The following is a 20,236-nucleotide window of genomic DNA, read 5'->3' on the forward strand; positions in this document are numbered from 1 at the left end:
GATCAGGGTCTCCCGGATCTCCTGGGTTTTCTGGGTCAGCTGCTTCTGGAGGCTCTGGGCCTCGGGGATCATGGCGTCCACCTGTGTCTGGAGTTTGGCCGCCAGGTCCTCGGCGAAGGGCTGCACGCTGGTGCCCACCGTGGTCAAACCGTTCTTCAGACAGACCTTCAGCTGCTCGGCCTCCTGGGTGAGCTGGATCATGAAGTCCTGAGAACGCAGGGCGGCGATGTACTGATTCACTGAGTCGAGGTTCTGGGCGATCCTGGCGCTGTAAGACAGAAAAACATGTTGAATATGTTTCTTATGACAGAAGGTTTCTTTATCAAGCTGAGAGCAGAGACTGTAAATAAAGATGGACGCCGTGTTTTGGCTTCACCTTTGACCAGACGTCACGTCGTCCATCTTTGTAAACAGACTATGGTTGACACTCTTACTTGACGTCCTGTCCCAGCTCAGTCTTTCTGAACTCCTTCCACATTTCCACAGCAGTGAGCGTAGCTGCGGCAAAGTAGTCCAAGAAACCGTCTTGCATCTGCTCCAGGTTGATCATGGGCGCCTCCTGGCTCTGGACGTCGGCATTGCAAACTGAATGAAGCAGACGCAGCACGGAGGTGAGGGCAGAGTTCAACCACTGACTGGGATTCACATGGATCCAGCTTTAATAAAGAGGAAGTTCACTCACCGGAGAAAATGGCGAGTGCGAGAACCACGAGGACTTTCATGATTGAGCTGGATAAAGAAAAAGCACGTGTACGATTTATAAACTGAGCATCAGCTTAATCATGACAATGTTAAATAACATGTTTTACCTTTTCAGAGGCAGCGTCTGTGTTCGTCTCTCAGACGACCTGTGCTGCTCAGACAATCACTGAGTTTTATAGTCATATTTCAGGGTAAAGTCCTGCCCTTGTTCCCCAGAGGGACAGATTTTTCGATACCATTTAATCAATCATTAGGTTTCACCCTATTTCCATAGCATCGGATAAGAAATAAATAAGTCTGCTCCATGTCCCATTCGCTGACATGGAGGAGATGTCAAATCAATGGGGTTCCCCTTCGAGGACGTGTATAAATCTCTCTGATGAGATCCAGCAGCACAAAACATCTGGAAACTGTTCGTGCTCTGAATAAAAAGACACAAAACTAGGTCACACATTGAATAAAAACACAGAGAAATATCTGTCAGTTATTTGAAGTGAAAAGTTCAGAAAACGACCAGTGGTTTGTTTTGACTTCCTTTTAGCAGGAAAAAGCAAAATCATGATACTTCATTGTTCCCTGGGATCTATGGAGACTATGGTGCCACTGTTCGGCCAACTACAATATGTCACATACAAAACTAAGATAAAGTAGAAGTAACTGGAATGAAATTAAAATTAATGTAAAGTTAGATCAAATAATCCATTTGTCCCACAACGTTGAAATTTACTGTTACAGCAGCGAAGGGAAAGTAAAAATAAGATAAGATCAGTTAAAATAAAAGTACTAAGTAAGTAATCATGAAATATTTACATATGGAAAATAATAAACATATTATACAATGTGAAAACGATTGCACAGACATTGTTCATTCCAATGAGAGTAGGTGAATAGTAATAGAGTGGAGTGGATTTAATTCAATTTAAATCCTTATTTACCTTTTTGTTTTTGGCAACACTGAAGTCATTTAGGTTTTTTAAACACAGCTCAAGAGGAAAAGGTTTTTGAATTTCATATTTTAATCAGAGTGGGACGTCTTTGTCAACACACGTCAAGGCCTTTGTATGAAAACGGTGGGTTCAGGTGTTTGCGGGTTAGTTTCTCCTGAGAGGAAACGTGTGGCTGCTCTGGTTTATCTGCAGGGAGCAGCGGTATGAGGAAACCCAACATTCTTCAGTCCAGATAATCTGCAGCTCGGGTGGAACCACTGGATCAAAGTCCTGAACCACATCTCACTGACCTAGAAAACCTCCGACGACAACAGTGTGTGAGAATAAAGTTCAGGTCATTTCAGTAAAATGTACGTTTATAGATAAAACAATGGAAACAAATATTAAATTAGTAATTTAAATCAATATGAGTGTATTATAATAATAGTTAAAATCACATATCACTGTTCTAGTTTCTAGAAATACACAATATTAGCGAGGATGTTTTAATAATGTGGCTGATTGATTAATTCCTTTTCAGTATTTAGGCATGAAATCCATCAACATGACTGAGGATGATAAAGTGTCAGATTGATTCCCTTGGAATTTGGTCCTTTCATGTTCACAGGATGAATTACAACTATGTCACCACTCAAGTTAACATTCATGTGGCACATTCAAAACTACAGGAGTTGAGCCAATGTGCTTTAGGTAAACAACACAAGTGTGGAGGGAAAAAAGCAAAGAGGGAAAAGATCATATTAAAAACATTTCCACAGAAAAATGCATGAACAGAATCCGGTCGAATTCAAAGCAAGATTTAAAAAAGGTTGGACTTTGAATCAGATTTAAAATGATCAATCTGGGAGGAGAGTTTATTCCAGATCAGCGACAGGGAAACGTCACCTTCAGGTTTGAGACGAGAGGCCGTCTGACCTGTGACGATGACCTCAGCCGTGATGTGGAAGCAGAAGGTGACAGCGCGACACTCAGAGCTGGACTTTACTCCTCTGCTTCCTCCATTCAGCTCCTCCGCCTTTATAAACTCAGCCATGAGCTGTGCGGGTCACAGACGCAGGTTTCAGCATCTCCCTGACTCAACAGCTCAGGTAAGACTCCGGCAACGAGGTGTCACCTCTGACCTCACGAGATTCACACGGAAATACTGAACTGCTCCGTTTGCACGTTTCCTTTCAGCCATGAAGTTCCTCGTGGTTCTCGTCCTCGCTGTCCTCACCGGTGAGTTTTCTTATTCTGGGTGAAAATCAACAGTTTTGACGTGTGCAGCGGTTAAAGGTGGGGGGTGTTTAATGGCCACGTGTCCTCTCGTCAGGTTGCAATGGCCGCCTCCTGCAGATGCACCAGCCCAGGCACCAGGTCGACATGGTGAAAGATGCTTTCTGGGACTACGTCGCCAAGGCAACCGTCACCACCGAGGGCTCGCTGAAGCACATCCGCCAGTCTGAGCTGGGACAGGAACTGAAGTGAGAGAACAACCTGAAGAAATCTGAAAACAGCTTTGAATAGTAGATATACCTCGTTCATAGGTGTAAAATGGACGTTGACTCCAGGTGCAGAAAGTGAAGCCAATGCAGAAGTGCCTGAAACCTGCATTCTCTCACATGACCAGCGGGGGGCGACTCCACTGGTTGCAAAGAGTCAGTTGCTATAGAAGTCGATGAGAAAAAGATTCTCACTTCATTTCTAACGTCTAGTTTCAAGTCTACTTCAACACAGTGATGTTCATTTAGTAAATCATGATCCCGTTGAGAGTGAAATAGACGATTTATTTTCAGTCAAATTTCTAGTTGAGCATCACCCACTTTAAATCAGTGAGGAAACCAGTAAACTTAAGATTTGAGGACCTTAAATAAATGGACATTTTCACCTTCATGGGAAGGCAGAGGGTTGTTTTAAGTTTCAGCTCAGAATTCATAAAGACTTATTCAGAGTGTGTATGTGTTTGTGCAGCATCCTCATCTCTGAGAGCACCGAGGCCATCAGCACGTTCGCCGACGCCATGCGTACTCAGGTGGCTCCTCTGACCCAGGAACTCATGGCCAAAGTTACCCAGGAGGCCGAGCTGCTGAAGGCTCGTCTCGAGAAAGATCTGGCCGCTGTGAGCACCAACCTGCAGCCCTACACCGAGGACCTGGCGTCCGGCCTCCAGAGGCACGTGGAGGAGCTGAAGAACGGAGTGGCCCCCTACGCTGAGTCCATGGACCCCGAGTCCCTGAAGGCCGTGATGCTGCAGAAGAGCCAGGAGCTGAAGGAGCAGCTGGACACAGGCGTGAAGCAGCTGCAGGCCCAGATGGTTCCCATCACCGAGGAGATAAAGCAGAAGATGGAGCAGAGTCTGGAGGAGTTTCAGAGGAGCATGATGCCCGTGGCCCAGAGCTTCCAGACACGGCTGACCCAGAAAACCCAGGAGATCCAGGAGAACCTGGCTCCATACGGAGAGGAGTTCAAGGTCATGCTGGACAAAGACGCACGGCAGCTGAAGAAGCAGCTGTCTGCTCTCTGGAGGTCCTTCACCAAGCTGACCCAGTAAAACATCTCTCACCAGTTTGAAATGATCTTCTCCTGCCTCGTCGTCACTGATCTCTGCTGCGGCAGCAGTCACGTTTCAAAATAAAGAAAAAGTGCAGTACCTCGTTTTCCATGTTTTTTGTGCTCTGTGAAAAATATCAGTATTTTGTCTTGACTGTTTACAACTATAACATAAAAAAGAACAATAAACACTGCAAATGAATATTATGGTTTCACGAACCTTTCTTTTTGTTTGAAATGGAAAACAACCACATCCATTAAAAATAAGAAAATACATTCTGAGGCTGTAAATTCATAAAGGAAAACAACGCTCTCCAACATTTCTAAACACAGTCTTTTATAAATATCACTTTTATAAATGAAAAAGTGACGTGAAAGTGAGAGAATGAAACGTTTGAGAGAAGAAAAAACTGATCTTCTCTTTTCTTAATGAAACGTTTGATTGACGAACAGTAAAACGCGACAGTTTCTTTGTCCTGGTTTGACAGGAGGGAAACTTTAAGGTTAGTGCAACACTTTAAATACGTCGAGTCTTATCACCACATTCCTGAGTCAGATTGTTGACTTGTCACTTCGGCCCCGACGATGTCATCGTATCTTTTTGGCCCCGACGTCGATTGTTCAGCAAAAGTCAGAGTCTCAGTTTAACTTTCGTCAACTAAATCAACAAAAGCATAAAGAAAGAGCAGCAACAATAAAAGGGAGGCTGAAAGTTAAAGAGGCAACAAACAGCAGGTAGAATTATTATTAGTATCAGTAATAGTAGTTAGTCATAGTTTTAGTGTAGCAGTTGTGGTAATTCTAAACAAATTGTAATAGTTTAGAGGTACTTTCCACAACTGCCTCAATAAAAATACTTCCTTGATAATGATGGTGCCAAATGACAAATCATTATCTGTGTTTATGTGTATATAAAAACTTCTATTTTACAAAATAAAAAATGCAGAAAACCCCTTTATGCTCAGATTTTTCACATTTCTTTATTTTCTTATCTGAAGCTCTATATATTTGGTTGTAAATGTGTTTTCTTTTTTATTTGTAATAATAATTTAACAACTTAATTTATAGAGTTACAAAGTGTGTTACAAGGGCAGTAAAGGGAATCACAAATATTAAAAGACAGTATTCATTTAAAAGAACAGTAGAATACATCAAAAAATGTTATTCAATAAAACAGAGAGACTTTCCTGATGTTACCAAAACTTAAATTCTAATAAAAGTGTGTTTCAACAATGTATTGTTTTGGTCGATTTATCTTCTTTACTCACAAATTCCCCAGAATCCATATTGGTGGTTGGTTTGTTTGTCATCAGGATGAAACAAAAACTAGAGAACGTATTTACATGAAACCCGGAGGGATGAGACCTGAGGATCTGGGTCAAATGACTGGACCCAGTTTGGTGGAAGCTGAATTCCAGGGGACTGTTTGGCCTTGGTGGAGTCAACAGTCAAAAGAAAAGTAGATTTCCATCTTTACAGACAATAAAGTTATTCATTAATTGAAGGTGCAGTTATTCATTGGAAGATGTCCCATCTTGTCCCAGCGGTTATTAAAGCAGACTATGGACCAGATGAGCTGGACAGTGATGTGCACAGCGACTTGGCCTTTTCCCTGCTGCCCTATCAGCAGCATGTGACCCAACAGGCACACTGTCTTCTCTCATTATCTCGTGCTGAAGTCTCAGTTTATTTAACTATCAGTCAATCCAACTACTCCACTTGTAATTCAGAGGTTTTAACCCATCACGGACTGAGAGATCAGATGTTGTGGTGCGTGCTCCTACTTGGACCGACCTGTGTGTCCTCGTGTACCCTCGGTGCGACGTGGAGACAAAATAGCACCCACAGCAATAAAAGATGACAACAGCACAGTTCACGCTGGGAACTTCGGACGCATGTCAGCAATCCTCCCGACATTTATTGGATCCCATCAACGCAACCTGAGCGTATAAATAGAGAGAAGTGAGACACAGACGTCCCAAGATCAGGATCCCTGAGGTGAGACACACACCATTTAACTTTTAACTTTTTATTTATTTAACAGCTGCGTCGTTCCTAAGAGAGATTTATTTTTATCACTATCATGCAGATGACTAGAATGTAGAGTGATTTTTTTTTTTTTTCTCTTTTTAAAAACTCATCTTCATGGGTGAAAATGTCAGATTTTTAAAACTAAAAAGATGTTTTTATAAAGTGTTTGAGCGAACTGATTTATTGTATGTGATTTTTTTTCAGGTGTCTGCTTTTCTAGTCATCATGAGGGTCTTTTCAGTGATCTTTGTTCTGGCAGCTCTGTCTGGTGAGTTCAAAGTTTCCACTCAAAAATGTCTCGTTAGAGAAACGTATGTTTTATTTTTATTTAACATTGATATTTTCACTGAACTTTTACGATCAAGGACGAACAGACGGTGTTCGACAAAATGTAATTCGTGAAGTAAACGTGTGAAGAAAGAAAGAAAGAAAATGAGAGTTTGATTTTGAAAATTTGTGACAAGTTTAAGCTCTTGGGGCTCGTATGTTGAAAATACAGAATATGCCAGGACCCGGCTTTTATGATAATAATACGAATGAAACTACTCACCTCTGATCCAATCCACCTGAAGCGTGAGAGTCGATTGTTGAGCCGTTTGCTTTTCCTCCCTCACCAGGCTGCCATGCCAGGAGCATTCCCTGGGAGGACACCCTGGAGAAGTTCAAGGATTATTTCACAGATCTGAGCTCCAAGTCCGACGAGATGTTGAAGGACATCAGGAGCTCCCAGGTCACCAGAGAACTCGAGTGAGTTTAACCCACATTATATATGATGCTATCAGGAGAAGTTACCAAACTAACATCACATCTACCTGACTGTGACCTCTGACCTCTGTCCTGACGTGCACTGTTTACAGTTCAGCACAAACAGAGTCAATAGATTTATTATTTCACCTTTTCAAATACTAATAAACGGATATTTTTCTGTTCTGCACCTGAATGAGGTTATTCTCAGTCTTGACCCCTCACTTCTTCATGATGACACCTAACCGATCGCCCTGTGTCCCCCTGTGTCCCCCTGTTTCCCCCTCTCTCTCAGCACCCTGATCCAGGACAGCATGACTGAGCTGACCGTGTACAGAGAGGACATTCAGACCAAGCTGGCTCCGTACACCCAGGAGGCCGCACAGCGTCTGGGCGATGACCTGGAGTGGCTGGGCAAAAAACTCCGTGTCCACATGGACGAGGGCCGGGAGCAGATGGAGAAGTACAGCGTGGAGCTGCAGACCATGATGGAGCAGAACGCCGACGACGTCCGGGTCAGGGTCTCCGCCTACACCCGCAAGATGAAGAAACGCCTCAACAAGGACGCACAGGAGATCAAGAGGTGAGGGAGGGGACACAGAGTTTCACTAACTAAACCTGAGGATCTTTGATTTTGAGTTTTGTAAACATCGGATGATTTTTGTTTACTCAGGACTATTTTACACTGTATTATATATATAATCCTTGGGTGTATTGTTCTATTATAAAACACATTTGGGAGCCACTCTAAAGGTCAAAATAAAACTCTTTCCCCCCCTCAGTCAAGTTGCTGAATACTTGGAGGAGCTCCAGTCCCGTACCTCAGAAAACGTGGAGCAGGTGCAGACCCGGTTCGAGCCTTATTTCACTCAGGTGCGAGACAACACCCAGGCAAAGGTCACCACCCTGAACGACCTGCTGATATCACAGGTAGACAAAATGGCGATCAAGATTCAGGACGCGGCCGACGACATCAAGGACCGCTTCGAGAATACAGCTGAAGACATGAGGATCATCCTGGAGAAGAAGATGGAGGAGGTGCGCAACTGGTTCCAGCCTTTTGTCACCATGATCACAGGATAACCTGTCATCAGAGAGTCCGGACTGACTGTTGATGTACATGTAAAGAGTTTAGAGGGATTAATAACTAAAAGGTAATAAGCTACGAAAAGAGAAGTTTTTGTGTCATGACAGATGTTCACCACAGTCTACAAGTGTCGGCCAATAAAAACCAGCTGCTTCAAACATGAGTACACGATCACTGGTCATCAATAATGTGATTAAACTGTTCACATCTGTTACACCATCGTATCAAAGGCTTCTTTTTTAAATCTGAGAGAAGGAAATCATCAGATTGACATTTCAAAGCAACACAGAGACTGAACCAAGTTTAATTCATGGTTCTACAAATGAAACCATCAGAATAATCTACAAGGTACTTTATTAGTAATAAGACTCACTCAACGTGTTCCAATGTGGGTTCATTGGTTTGTTGGTCAGCAAATAAAACTGGTAATTAATAATAATAATAATAATAATAATACAACTTAAATAAAACTAAATTAAAGAAGTGAAACTAGCAAGACAAGCTTCTTGATAATAATAAAGTCTGATGCAGTTATTTTTAACATTTGTTTATTTTCCGAAAAGATTAACTCAGTTTAAAAGCTTCTTTGTGACTAATCTTTTTCCGGGAAATATATTTTTTATATTTGTTTATATTTATACTTGCACAAACACACCACAGCGAATTCCTTGTGTGTGAAAATATACTTGGTAATAAAGCCTGATCCTGGTTTTGGTTCTGGTTCTGGTTCTAATTCTGATCCTGGTGCTGATCCTGGTCCTGGTTCTGGTTCTGGTTCTCGTCCTAATCGTGATCCTGATTCTGGTTCTGATCCTAATCGTGATTTTGATCCTGATCCTGATTCTGGTTCTGATCCTGATCCTGAAACACGAATGTTTACACCACGTGTGAAACACCGGCGCGATGAAACCAAACTATCCCTGCGACGTCGCCGGCTCATCCAATCACAGCTCGCCTCACCCTCCCCTCGGCCAATAGGATCCACGTGTCGTCAGGGGGAGGCGGAACCGTCCCGTTAGCTTGTCACTGTAGTTTCCTCCAAACATGTCCGAAGAAGCTGCTTCTGCACCGGACCCGTGTTGTTGAGCAGCGTCACGATGAGCGGCCCCTGCAGGGAAGTCGTCACTCTCCAGCTCGGACACTATTCTAACTTCGTGGGGACCCACTGGTGGAACCTACAGGTGAGGGGAAGCGGCTGACGCTAAGCTAAAGCTAAGTTAAAGCTAAGTTAGCTAGCTAGCATCGCGTGAGTTGACAAGACTGTCGAGTGCATGACGTTGGATAAAACAGCTGAAGTGTTCAAGTTATGATATTTAATTATAATTAAACAGAGCAGGCGTTGAGATGGATTTGAGCTTCGAGCGTGAAATAAAGTGTCAACAAACACTTTGTATGATGCTAGCGATGCTAACAATGCTAATGATGAAGTTACCGGGCAGCAGGGAAATTAATCTTTCAGGAGGAAATGAGTGAGATTCTCCATCAGAGGAATCACTTAAACATTTTATTTTTTTAAATATTGTTTAAAACGTTTCTGTTTCCAAGATGGAGACATTTATAAAGTTGTACAGTAAGAAGACAGTGAGATGAGTTCCACCTTAAGAGGGGGCAACATTTAAGTGACGCACATATCAATGCGTCATAATTCAATCTGTATAATAAATGGTGCTGTGCTTTTAAAAATGTTTTGTTTATCAAGTTGCTGCAAACAGATACAAATCCCACTTAAACCAGTGTGTGCTGTGTGTTTTCTAGGTATCAGACTGGTTGTTGTGTGTTTGTTGTTGTGTGTTTTGATAAAGCACATTTAAAACAGCCAGATGAACCAAAGTGCTCAACAAAAACCACAACAATAAAATGCATGAGGATAAAATTGATAAGAGGAAACGTGTTGGTCTGCAGTTTAACCTTAAATCCGCCCACAGAGGGGGGAAGTGTTTAAAGTTGAACATTTTCTGTGCACAGTACCGTATGTTAATATCACTGTCCACTGAAGTTACCGAGGCACTTTCCGTTAAAGGGAAAGTTATGAATCTACTCTCGGTTCGCAGGATGCCTCTTTATCGTACGACCCGGAGGATCAGCTGGGAGAGATCCAGAGCGATGTGGTGTTTCGTGAAGGACAGACCCGGGGCGGACACGTCACCTACACTCCTCGCCTCATCGCCATGGACCTCAAAGGTAATTGAACCGTCTCACGTGCTTTTCACTGACGCTGGAAACATCCACTGCTTTCCTGGGACTTTTTTTTTGTCCCCGTAAGATTAGGCCGACTCATTCCGAGTGTGTTAGACTGAAAACCACATTATAATTGATGCTCCTGGTAATACAAACATTTATTCTAAAAGCTACGTCTCCTCCTCTTCTGTTTCAGGAAGTCTTCGGACGCTGCGGCAGGAGGGAAATCTGTACGATGCCGGAAAAGACACGACGGCTGTCACATGGTAAATGAGTGGGTTCATTATTGATCTGCGTTTCAAAGACGACATAAACGTGCAAGTGGAGTATTAACACTTCACATGTCATTTTCTCTGAAACAGCACATTCTAGCTGGTTACACCCGTGAATGCTGCATTTCACATCTTTGCATGAACAATTCTCGGCCTGTTCAATATTAGAATGTGCTTTTGTCTTTCAGGGAGGGAAGTCTCCTGATGCATAAAGAAAGTCCCATATCGAAGAACCCTTTTCTTGAAGATCTGGATAAATTGGATGTGAGTAATTTAAGATAGAAATTAAACTGACCTCCAGCAACATTTGCTTTTTATCAGCCTAGGAGGTATTCAGAGAAAAGTAAGGACACACGTGAGGACAGGTTTTACAGGTGGACGCAAAATATTACTACTTGATATAAACATCTTCATATAATTAAGTAACCGTGTTCTTTGTCTCCACAAGGGAGAGATACTCGCCAAGGGTTTCCCAGGTAAGCAAATCCTCAACCAGCCCGATTTCACCTCTGCATCAATTACAAGATGTTCCGTCGCACTGCAGTGACCAATCTGACCAATCTCCCAGCAGCTGGTTCTCTGAGAGTGGACACGGTGAACAGTCGACTGGCCCAAGTCCAAAAGGCCTACAGGCTGGAGGGCGACGTGAAGGTCTGGTCCGACTTCCTCAGGATCCACCTGCACCCTCGCACCATCTCTGTCATCCATCAGTACAACCACGACGGGTAAAGTGCAAAGTCAGACCTTCCAAATCGTTTAAAATTCAAATCTACATCCAGTTGAAGCCCGACATCAAGTTAGAATTGTCCTCGGGGGACGAGTAAAGTTTTTTTGATTGTGAATTGGATCTACTGGTGAAAACAGAGGCCGAAAACTATCACTTTTAACTTTTTGTGTTGAAAAACAAACAAACATATGGAAGCCTATTTAACCAGCGTCATTTTAAAGATAAAGTCATAGTTATGAGATCGTAGGTCGACATGATATAGAAACATTTCATATTTAGGAGATAGAATCACAACGAAAGCACAAAAATGGATAAAATCAAGTTGCACCAAAAACCAGCCAAGAGCAGACTGATGCTTCAGTACCGGCTTTTCTCCAACAGGTGTCAGGCTTTACGCACATTTGGACTTAACACACTGGGTTTATTTATCAATTGATTTTCTCTGTAACCTATTCAAAGTGCCATTAGTTTGCATTGTTAATATCAATCAAGATTTCTGGTGGTTGGTTTGAGTCTCTAACACAGAATCCTGTGTGTGTGCAGCGAGGCTCATCGGCTGGAGGCCTTCGGTCAGGGAGAAGCTCTCCTGCAGGGGCCGGTGCTCGAGGAGCTGGAGGACAAACTGCACTTCTTTATAGAAGAGTGTGATTACCTCCAGGTAACTGGGGTGTTTCCACTCTTCTTATTCACTTTTGTTTTATTATCTTAACGTTTCTACACCAAATTGGTTTCATTTTCCACCGTCTGCTTCTCAGAAACGTTATCTTCTATCTCTCCTCCTCCCTCTGCTTCCTGTTTTCCTCTCAGGGTTTCCAGGTGTTATGTGACATTGCTGATGGGTTTGCAGGGCTGGGGTCAAAGGTCACAGAGATGCTACAGGACTCTTACAGCGGGAAAGGCATCCTGACCTGGGGCATAGCACCCGTCAGTCACCGTGACTCAGTGAGTTGTCTCTGTGCCTACGAGTTTGAATAAGAATCAGATGTTTTGTCAACGGGCTTCTCACACCTTGTATTTCTCTGTCACCAGAGTCCAGTGAAGAACCTCTACCACATGCTGAACTGCACATTGGCGACGGCTGAACTGGCCAATCACAGCTCTTTCTTCTGCCCGTTGACTCTCCGTGGTGGACTGGGCCGACGCCCCTCCTCTCCCACAACCTTCCCTCACCTCAATTTTGATGTGAGGCTTTTCTTCTTGGTTTTATCTTAACTCTTATTCATGTTTGAGTCTTTTTAAGTGATGAGTGATATGTGGGGAATATTTTTAATCTATCTTTGCTGATTTAAGACATTTCTCTGCTTCATTTCCACGTTTTAATTGATTTAAATTAAACGTATATATAACGTATAAAGAAATACACTTTAAATAGAATCATCTTTCATACCACACTTGTTTTTGAGTTTAGATGTGATTAAGGACATTTGAAGACTCTCTGGTAAATGTATGTAAGTTTGAAGATTTCTCTCTGTCCCTGTTTTTCCTCCGTCCAGCCGTCACTGTGGTTCCACTCCAGCGCCGTCTTGGCTCTGGCCCTGGACGCCCTCACTGTCCCTTACAGGCTGAGGAACAACAGCGTCCCCATGTGGCAGATGGCAGACTCGCTGGCCGTATCGGGGAGAAAGGTGAATTTTACTTTAATCCAAAAATAATTACACACAGACTGCATATAAAGCTGGATGTGTTAATTTTTCTGATACCTAAATCAATAAGTAATTTTTCCCTTTTCCTATCTCTCTCATTGTGATCGGATCCTTTGAATTATAGGTGGTGGCCGCTTACGGTGCCGTCCCCTTTCCCATGATGCACGGCAGCTCTCTCCCCGACGCCCTGAGCGCCTGTTCGGATGCTCTGCCCTGGAAGCCTCTGTCAGCGTGTCCGGAACCAGGCGACCGACAATGCTACAGCCAGTGGGCGACACTCAAAGGCTTTGAGGACCAGAGACTAATCAGGTGAGAGTTTTATGTTTGTTGTTTTCATTATATTTTGGATTCGTAGAAGCTTCATCTGTCAGACTCAAACGAACTGAACCTGGACTCTGGAGAGTTTGAAGAAAAGGTGTTTTAGTAAATTCCCTAAGTGCTAAATCCACATTGAGTCAAGAGGTGGCAAACAAAGACATCAAGCTGCAGTTTTATCTGGATTTGATAAAGTACGAAAGAGTCTTGTAGAAAAGATACAGGCTGTCATCACCACATTAGAAATGAAATCTCTTTTTAACGTGTTGCTGAAATACTGATCTTCTTTCAATCAGCTCTCTGGCCCCAGGGACTGAACCGGCCTCTCCTCTGCACAGCCTCCACAGCGGAGAAGACGTCCTGTCGTCTTACATCGGATCTTTCTATCCCTCAGCTCCTCTGTGAGTCCCGACACGGAACTAATTATTTAAACTGTTTAACCCCAACAGGAAACACTGTATTGTAACCGCCGCTCTCTCCGTCCTCTCACAGCGCTCTGCAGCTGGTGTCGACTCCCAGTAAGCTGACGCCACCGTTCCCTCAGATCTTCAGCCAGTCCCTGGATCCTCAAGGCTTCCTGCAGAGCCAGGCCCCCCCCTTCGGCTGTGAGTACTTTTTATATTTTCACTTTTTATTTGCATTCTGTAACTTTGTCATTTAGCTCTGCCTTGCTGAATGTATCCTTTAACGCTCCTCTCTGCAGCGCCAGCCCCTTTGGTTAAATCCGTACCCGTCATGACGTCCCTTCAGTCCGGGCCTGCAATCGGCACGTGGCTGTCGGAGCTGCATCGTGCTGCCAGCGCTTTCGACATCCGCCGCGTGGCCCCTAGCTTCCTCTCCCAGGGCCCCGAGATGGCCGACTATGAAGAGGCCATGGAGCAGCTGGGTCTAATGGCCCGATGTTACAGAGACAGCAGCGGCGGGACGAATCGCTCTTCTTCCTCTGAAGACGACTGACGGGGACAGTTTCAAACAGATGTTTACAGCCTGCATGTTCTCCCTCAGACACGAGGAGCTTTGCTTATTAAAGGACCAGGACTGAATCACATGGTCGCTAACAGACATGAAAGTTTGAATAGTTCAGATTATTATATTACCAAGTTTGACTTCCAAAGAAAGGTACACGTGTAGGATTGATTCAGGAAGTTGATAGATGTAGCATCATGAGAATGTCAGCACTGCTCTCACGATTCTTCAAAGCTTGTGTAATTAAATGCGTTTTATACTAAATGTACACCATAAACATACTGTATATACATGAATGGATGTAGTTCACTTAACAGAAACTTCTCACCGTACAGTCCAGAGGAACCTGGAGCTGCAACACACACAATTCCAATGTTATGTGAAGCTTTAGACAAAGTATTGAATGAATGTGAATTCATGTAGTTGGTTTAGTTAATGTTTAACTGACACTTAGTCTCATCTGATTTGCCACTTCATACTTCAGCTTAGAAATGGTTCGATTTAGTAATACCGTTACAAACGTCCCATTAAATAGAATGGCAGCAGGATGGTGTTTATGGGACTGGAGTCAAATAAACTGTTCCTGTGTCTATCATGACTGTATATTGTTTTGAGAGATTGTTGAAATCATAAATATACTAGGTGATAAGGCTGGTGGTGACAAACAATGAGGGCAACAGCCTGTAAAACCACAGCAACTTAATATACCTTGTATGGCTCCACCAACCAGTGGCGTTTCAGTCGCCGTACATTTTGTTCTTCGAGACGTAACCGAGACCTTTGGCCACTGAAATCTAATCTTTGAGTCTAAGTGAAATCTTGTTAAAGTTGTGAAGACATCGCATTAACACAGAATTGAGATATGAAGACACCATTAACATGTTTCGTGAATGTGACCAACCCAAGTGTAATCAGTTAATCTGAGGGTAAATTAACATTTTTGCCAAATTTTAAGAAAAGCCCCTCGTGGTGTTTTGCAGCTCTAACAGTGTACAAAAGAAACAGGGACAATCTGAAAGAGTCCAACCTCAGAATCTGTTACAGTAGAACAAAAAGGACCACAGATACAAAACCAAATCCAGAGCTGGTATTTTTTAATCTGAAATAAAATGATACAAGGGTTTCACAAAAGGTGAGGAGATGTCACAACATGTTCCCACCAAGCATATTGACAAAAAAACGGTATGCTCCTACATGTGATTAAAAAAAGGCTAAAGACACACGCACACACACCATATCATCATTTAAACTTATAAAACTGAGATTGCACCCTGTTATTTTACAAACACCTCCACACGAGACATCTCTAATGAAAAAAATATGCTGAGTAAAGGTCAAATGAAATGGAGTAGCATGAGCATAAAAGACATCAAGCGTGAGTGCCTGGTTTCCTACAGCTATTTATCAAAAAACAGGAGGCAGGGGCAGCGTTTGGGGGTTTGGGGAATGTAGATGAAGGACGGGGGTGGGGGGGGGAGAGACACTGGGATAAGGGCTAACGACAAACAGTCCACGACCTGAAACTAGGAGCGGGAACGAGAACGAGACGGGGAGCGGGATTTGGAGCGGGACTCTGATCGTGAGGCGGAGCGGGAGTGCGTGCGGGCTTTGGCAGGTGTGGGGGAACGGGACTTGGATTTAGACCTGGATTTGGACCTGGCTCTGGATTTGAGGTCGACCGGGCTGCGGGAGCGGGAGCGAGAGACCCTCCTCTCGGGCTCGCGTCCCTCGTCGTCACTCTTGGGCGGCTCGCGGCCCTTTGAGCCAGATTTCCTGGAGCGATCTTTCACTCCTGATCTAGAACGAGACCTGGAGCGAGAGCGGGATCTGGAGTGGGAATCCTCCTTCTTTATCTTCTTCCCTTCTTTCTTCCCCTTTTTGCTCTTGGGGCTGCGGCTTTTCGGGGAGCGGCTCTTAGGGCTGCGGCTTTTCGGGGAGCGGCTCCTGCTGCGATCCTTGTTCTTCTGAGCGCCGTTGCTGCGCTCCTCTTCCTCCTTCTTGATCTTAGTCTTATTCTTCTTGCTGCGAGATCGGCTGCGGGACTGGGACGCCGCCCTGTGGACAAAAAACAGAACTAAATGTTATATTTCATTCTTTGGTCTGCTCATTTTCTCATTTAATAAAAACATCCACATAAGAAAATAATAAGAGATTTCTCACCTGGAGCGAGAGCGGCTGCGACTGCTGCTCTCACTGCGGCTGCGGCTCTTGCGAGACCTGCGGCTCCTGGAGCGAGACCTGAGACAAGAGGGAAACCAATGTCAGCATTGATTTTCAGGGTTGAACTTTGTCTGTCCACACCTATATGCTTCTGTGACACACAGCTCAACTTTCACAGGCTTTATTGCTGTTTGGAAACATAAAGATAGGAATAACTGCTGTGACGTGTCTGACCTGGAGTGGCTGCGACTGCGGGAATAAGAGCGGCGGCGCCGGGCTCCAGGTCGGTCCTCAATGAGCCGGATCTTTCTGCCGTTCACCTCGGTGCCGTCCAGCTTCTCCAGGGCCCTCTTCATGTCAGAGTAGAGCCTGAACTCTATCACCCCCTCGTTTTTCCGGCCCTTGTGGGTGTCGGCGTAAGTCACCTCCCCTGCCTGCCTCATGTAGTCCTTCAGAGAAAAGGAGACAAAGTCAGCCACTGATGCTCGTTGACACAATCTAATTAGTAAATTCTGCGTTTTTAAGTTTGCATCAGCTGTGTGAGAACGTCTTACCTTTAAATCCTGCCAGCTGCAGCGGCTGGAAAGATTCTCAACAATGAGCCGATAATCTGTCCTTATAGGCGGACCATATCTGTCTCTTCCCCAGCGCCCATATCCACCTTTCAAGGTAACAGGGAAACAGGAAAATGAGGACCAGACACAAACTGAGATGATGCAGTTACACTACACTCAGAGCTACACCCTACTAAACATCTCAATATTCTCTTGGGAAAAGGGAAAAAAAAAATATTACAAAAAAATCATTTAAATCCAGAAAAAAAGTATATTCCTATGAATTTATTCAAAAGCCTACACCTATATGACAACTTTAGCTGATAAAACTTTTTAGAAACGCTCAATAAGCCTGTAATCTTAATAAGAAAAACAAATCAAATTCAAGAACATAACTGATCGAGGAAGTACTTACGGTGAACTACATCAAGTTTCTAAGCTATCCTATCTAAGACATTTCACTGTTACAAAACATGTTCTGTTTTCAGGCACCTATAAGAGCTGAACCCACATCTGTTCCTAACCCCATGGCATCCTCACCACCCGGCCTGGGCCTAATGGGAAAAGCGGTCTTCATTCACAATGGCTCCCTTTTTTGGTCTGCCCAGGGGCCCAGAATGGTCAAACCACACTCTTGGAAAGGGGGGACACCATGGCCAGCAATAGGGGCAGGCAGTCAGCAAAGGACTCTTTCAATTAAAACATTGAGGTTCTTTGTTAAATCTTTACCTTTAAATTGACAGTCATTTTTAAATAAATAAAAAAAATGGAATAAGACATCAATAGATTACAAGATATTTGACAATCAGACGGTTATTTTACAATGTTTAAATCAAGACAGTTATATTCCTTTCTATCATTAAGCCCCATCACATATTCACAACACATGGAAACCCAAGATTTGTCAAGTCATTGGTGGCTCTGGTGCACACTGACAAGGAAACCTCCACCCAGCTCGACTATTCTTTTAGATGAAAGAGCCGCTAAGCGCCGCAGTGAGTGCTGCTCGAGCGCCGTCTAACTCGTCTATTTGCAACACAAAGTAAAACAGAAACTTTGGAATGAATGAAAACTAAGACACACCTAAACAAGCAAATCAGAAACCAGGAGGACCCATTGAAACCAGGGTTACGCCTCAACTTTCACACTACTAGTTATCAAAAAACGAAAAAGAAAATTTGGAAATGCTGCTGACCCACTTGTAGTTTGATGACTTCTGGGTTGCCCTGTAGTCTGTGAGGGTGATTGTAACGGTTTCTCGTTGTCTGTGGTCCAAGAAAAAGAAGTCCCTTGTATTATTTTCTGTGCATTTTTTATGGCTGGGAAAATACGTTTTGTTATATATCGCAGTTTTAATATATTACCATCTTGGCCTGTATCAAAACATTCATTAAGCTCAATATATAGAATCAAATGTATCACAAACAGACAACCCCTGAATTTTTTTTATCAAAAACTTGGATGTGAGTTGAATGCACAGCAGCCACCAAGGACGAGCTTTAAAATGTTGCCCCCTTCGCAAATTTAGATCAATGATTCCCTGAAATGAATGAAATCTCTCACCAAATGACATCATTCATGTGAAATGACAGAAATACTCTTCTGGAGACTTACTCCTTCCACCACCTCCGCCGCCGCCACCACCACCATAGCCTCCATCACGACGGGGCCCCTTGGTGTGCTCCACAATGACCCGCTCTCCACACAGCTCTTTGCCGTTCAGGTCATAGACAGCATCGTCTGCGTCGCGGGGGTCATCGAATTCAACAAACCCATACCTGCAGTGGGAAGAAGACACTGGGTTACAACAAAGGATGTTCAAAGGATGTTCATAATAACAACACACAGCACAGGTCAGGTGTGTATAGACTCAAGCCCACAAACATGGACTTAATAATAATAATAATAATAATATATACTATTAGGATGATTCCTAAGATTCTGTTATCAAAGAACAGAGAGTAATGAAATGTAGGTTTACCATTTTAAGCATAAACTTTACTATAAATAACTAAAAATAAAACAAAATATATAAAAACATAATTCTAATCATGAATGTACACAAAAAGTATAAATATACATGTACACCAAAACCCATTGCCCAATATATAGATCTAATAGAAAGTGTTTGATTGTTGTGTTGATTATGTAAAACAGCTCCAGCATTGTTACGCCTGAAAATAACAATCAAACTCTATGAATGTATTATTTCCTCGGTCAATCATTAACAATAAACAGCGGGATCATAGTTCCACACGATCAAAGAACGATCGTTCAATTGGCTCATTCATTTTGAATCCAAACATCAAAGGCCACGGCGCCTCGAACTACACATTTTAAACCTGTCGTGTGTAAAGTGTGAAGGTTTCAGTCAACCAATCACCGCGGGTCTCGCAAGAATGAATGTATGAGCTAAAGAGGAAGTCCGCGCGTGCATCGTGCACAACATGTGCACGATATTGGGACAAAGTCTCTTTGATCTTCAGGATTTACACGTGCGGGTTTGCACGAAACACAAACAAGCGCCCGTGACATTGCCACGTCCAACGGGTAGCTAAGGTTAGCTAACCGCTGCTTTGTGGAGGAGATCGAAGGATCTCACCGAGGGGCCGCGGACGTCCGAGATATACACGAACAAAACACCGAGAAACGCGTGTTTACACAGAGCTAACGCGTCCGCGGAGGTTAAATTACAAGATACACGGCGGGGAGTGTAGCATTAGCATGCTAGGCCCGTTAGCTAGGCCCGGGCAGCCCGTTAGGTCCGCGGCCTGCAGCGCGTTGGCTCCACGGGAAAAGAATAAAAGACCGAATCCGCGGGGAGACGTCGTTACCCGTTCTTCAGGTCGACCTCCAGGATCTTCCCGTAGCCCTTGAAGAACCGCTCCACGTCCTTCTCCCGGGCCCGGTAGCTCAGTCGGCCGATGTACACCCTGGACATCTTGTTAGCTCGTGTGCTAGCGCAGCGTGAGGCGAGCGAGCGCGAGGCGGCGGAGGCACATGCACGCGCTCCTCTCACACAATAGGTCGCGGCGGCGGGAGGCGTGGCCTCGATGGTGAGGGGGGGTTGTTGTGTCCCGAGTTCAGACTGTCAGGGGGCTTGACTGGCAGGCACGGCCTCAAGGCAAATCACAGACAGGGGCTAAAGTTACAACAATGTTTACATTAGCCAGAAAACTGTTCATAACATAATCCGTTATTATGAATGACGTCCCAACCGAACAACCTGACCTGATAGTGTCCCCAGCTGCAAAGAGACAATGTTTACATTAGCCATGTAGCCATTGTTAGCAAAGAAGAGTTCATAATAACGCGATACGCTGCATTTCACGCAAACTAACTAACTAATAAGTGTCCACAGACAGTGGTTGGACAGTACTA

General features: G+C 43.8%; 4 protein-coding genes across 8 annotated transcripts; 3 read left to right on the forward strand and 1 right to left on the reverse strand.

Moving 5' to 3' along the window:
• Positions 1–2,827: 2,827 nt before the first annotated feature.
• Positions 2,828–4,285, forward strand: apoa4a (apolipoprotein A-IV a). Its single transcript, XM_035183104.2, has 3 exons — positions 2,828–2,867; positions 2,962–3,112; positions 3,600–4,285. Exons 1-3 carry the CDS (start codon positions 2,828–2,830, stop codon positions 4,177–4,179), a joined length of 771 nt encoding a protein of 256 aa, XP_035038995.1. The 3' UTR covers positions 4,180–4,285.
• Positions 4,286–6,062: 1,777 nt separating this feature from the next.
• apoea (apolipoprotein Ea) lies at positions 6,063–8,254 on the forward strand. The gene is made up of 5 exons (XM_035183105.1): positions 6,063–6,176; positions 6,414–6,477; positions 6,827–6,956; positions 7,249–7,536; positions 7,736–8,254. Exons 2-5 carry the CDS (start codon positions 6,435–6,437, stop codon positions 8,034–8,036), a joined length of 762 nt encoding a protein of 253 aa, XP_035038996.1. The 5' UTR covers positions 6,063–6,176; positions 6,414–6,434; the 3' UTR covers positions 8,037–8,254.
• A 757-nt stretch (positions 8,255–9,011) lies between these two features.
• msto1 (misato mitochondrial distribution and morphology regulator 1) lies at positions 9,012–14,744 on the forward strand. 2 transcript variants are annotated; one of them, XM_035183680.2, is made up of 14 exons: positions 9,012–9,221; positions 10,092–10,221; positions 10,415–10,484; positions 10,679–10,754; positions 10,939–10,966; positions 11,059–11,215; positions 11,761–11,875; positions 12,025–12,159; positions 12,247–12,399; positions 12,711–12,842; positions 12,985–13,169; positions 13,472–13,576; positions 13,668–13,780; positions 13,879–14,744. In XM_035183680.2, exons 1-14 carry the CDS (start codon positions 9,138–9,140, stop codon positions 14,130–14,132), a joined length of 1,737 nt encoding a protein of 578 aa, XP_035039571.1. In that variant the 5' UTR covers positions 9,012–9,137; the 3' UTR covers positions 14,133–14,744. The 2 variants fall into 2 exon arrangements, with proteins under 2 accessions (XP_035039571.1, XP_035039572.1); XM_035183681.2 differs by having other exon boundaries at positions 11,062–11,215.
• A 474-nt stretch (positions 14,745–15,218) lies between these two features.
• On the reverse strand, positions 15,219–19,888 carry LOC118125256 (serine/arginine-rich splicing factor 6). 4 transcript variants are annotated; one of them, XM_035183686.2, is made up of 7 exons: positions 19,690–19,888; positions 18,470–18,633; positions 18,055–18,120; positions 16,856–16,962; positions 16,536–16,750; positions 16,302–16,379; positions 15,219–16,196 (listed from the first exon to the last, which is right to left on the reverse strand). In XM_035183686.2, the coding sequence occupies exons 1-7, from the start codon at positions 19,794–19,796 to the stop codon at positions 15,665–15,667; spliced, it is 1,269 nt and encodes a 422-aa protein (XP_035039577.1). In that variant the 5' UTR covers positions 19,797–19,888; the 3' UTR covers positions 15,219–15,664. The 4 variants fall into 4 exon arrangements, with proteins under 4 accessions (XP_035039577.1, XP_035039575.1, XP_035039573.1 ...); XM_035183684.2 differs by having other exon boundaries at positions 18,051–18,120; positions 19,690–19,847; XM_035183682.2 differs by lacking the exon at positions 18,055–18,120 and having other exon boundaries at positions 19,690–19,887.
• Positions 19,889–20,236: the final 348 nt, after the last annotated feature.

The sequence above is a fragment of the Hippoglossus stenolepis genome, chromosome 17, assembly GCF_022539355.2.
Source record: "Hippoglossus stenolepis isolate QCI-W04-F060 chromosome 17, HSTE1.2, whole genome shotgun sequence".
NCBI lineage: Eukaryota > Metazoa > Chordata > Actinopteri > Pleuronectiformes > Pleuronectidae > Hippoglossus > Hippoglossus stenolepis.

Bases quoted from the DNA above. Each gene is read 5' to 3' on its own strand.
- apoa4a (XM_035183104.2), top strand. From the start codon at position 2,828: ATGAAGTTCCTCGTGGTTCTCGTCCTCGCTGTCCTCACCG. The intron at 2,868-2,961 runs GTGAGTTTTCTT...TCCTCTCGTCAG, and splicing joins CGTCCTCGCTGTCCTCACCG to GTTGCAATGGCCGCCTCCTG. The intron at 3,113-3,599 runs GTGAGAGAACAA...GTGTTTGTGCAG, and splicing joins GAGCTGGGACAGGAACTGAA to CATCCTCATCTCTGAGAGCA.
- apoea (XM_035183105.1), top strand. From the start codon at position 6,435: ATGAGGGTCTTTTCAGTGATCTTTGTTCTGGCAGCTCTGTCTG. The intron at 6,957-7,248 runs GTGAGTTTAACC...CCTCTCTCTCAG, and splicing joins CAGGTCACCAGAGAACTCGA to CACCCTGATCCAGGACAGCA. The intron at 7,537-7,735 runs GTGAGGGAGGGG...TCCCCCCCTCAG, and splicing joins GACGCACAGGAGATCAAGAG to TCAAGTTGCTGAATACTTGG.
- msto1 (XM_035183680.2), top strand. From the start codon at position 9,138: ATGAGCGGCCCCTGCAGGGAAGTCGTCACTCTCCAGCTCGGACACTAT. The intron at 10,755-10,938 runs GTGAGTAATTTA...TGTCTCCACAAG, and splicing joins AAGATCTGGATAAATTGGAT to GGAGAGATACTCGCCAAGGG. The intron at 13,781-13,878 runs GTGAGTACTTTT...TCCTCTCTGCAG, and splicing joins CCAGGCCCCCCCCTTCGGCT to CGCCAGCCCCTTTGGTTAAA.
- LOC118125256 (XM_035183686.2), bottom strand. From the start codon at position 19,796: ATGTCCAGGGTGTACATCGGCCGACTGAGCTACCGGGCCCGGGAGAAG. The intron at 18,121-18,469 runs GTAAGTCTCCAG...CTTGGACCACAG, and splicing joins CGGCGGAGGTGGTGGAAGGA to ACAACGAGAAACCGTTACAA. The intron at 16,751-16,855 runs GTAAGACGTTCT...TTTTCTCTGAAG, and splicing joins GCAGCTGGCAGGATTTAAAG to GACTACATGAGGCAGGCAGG.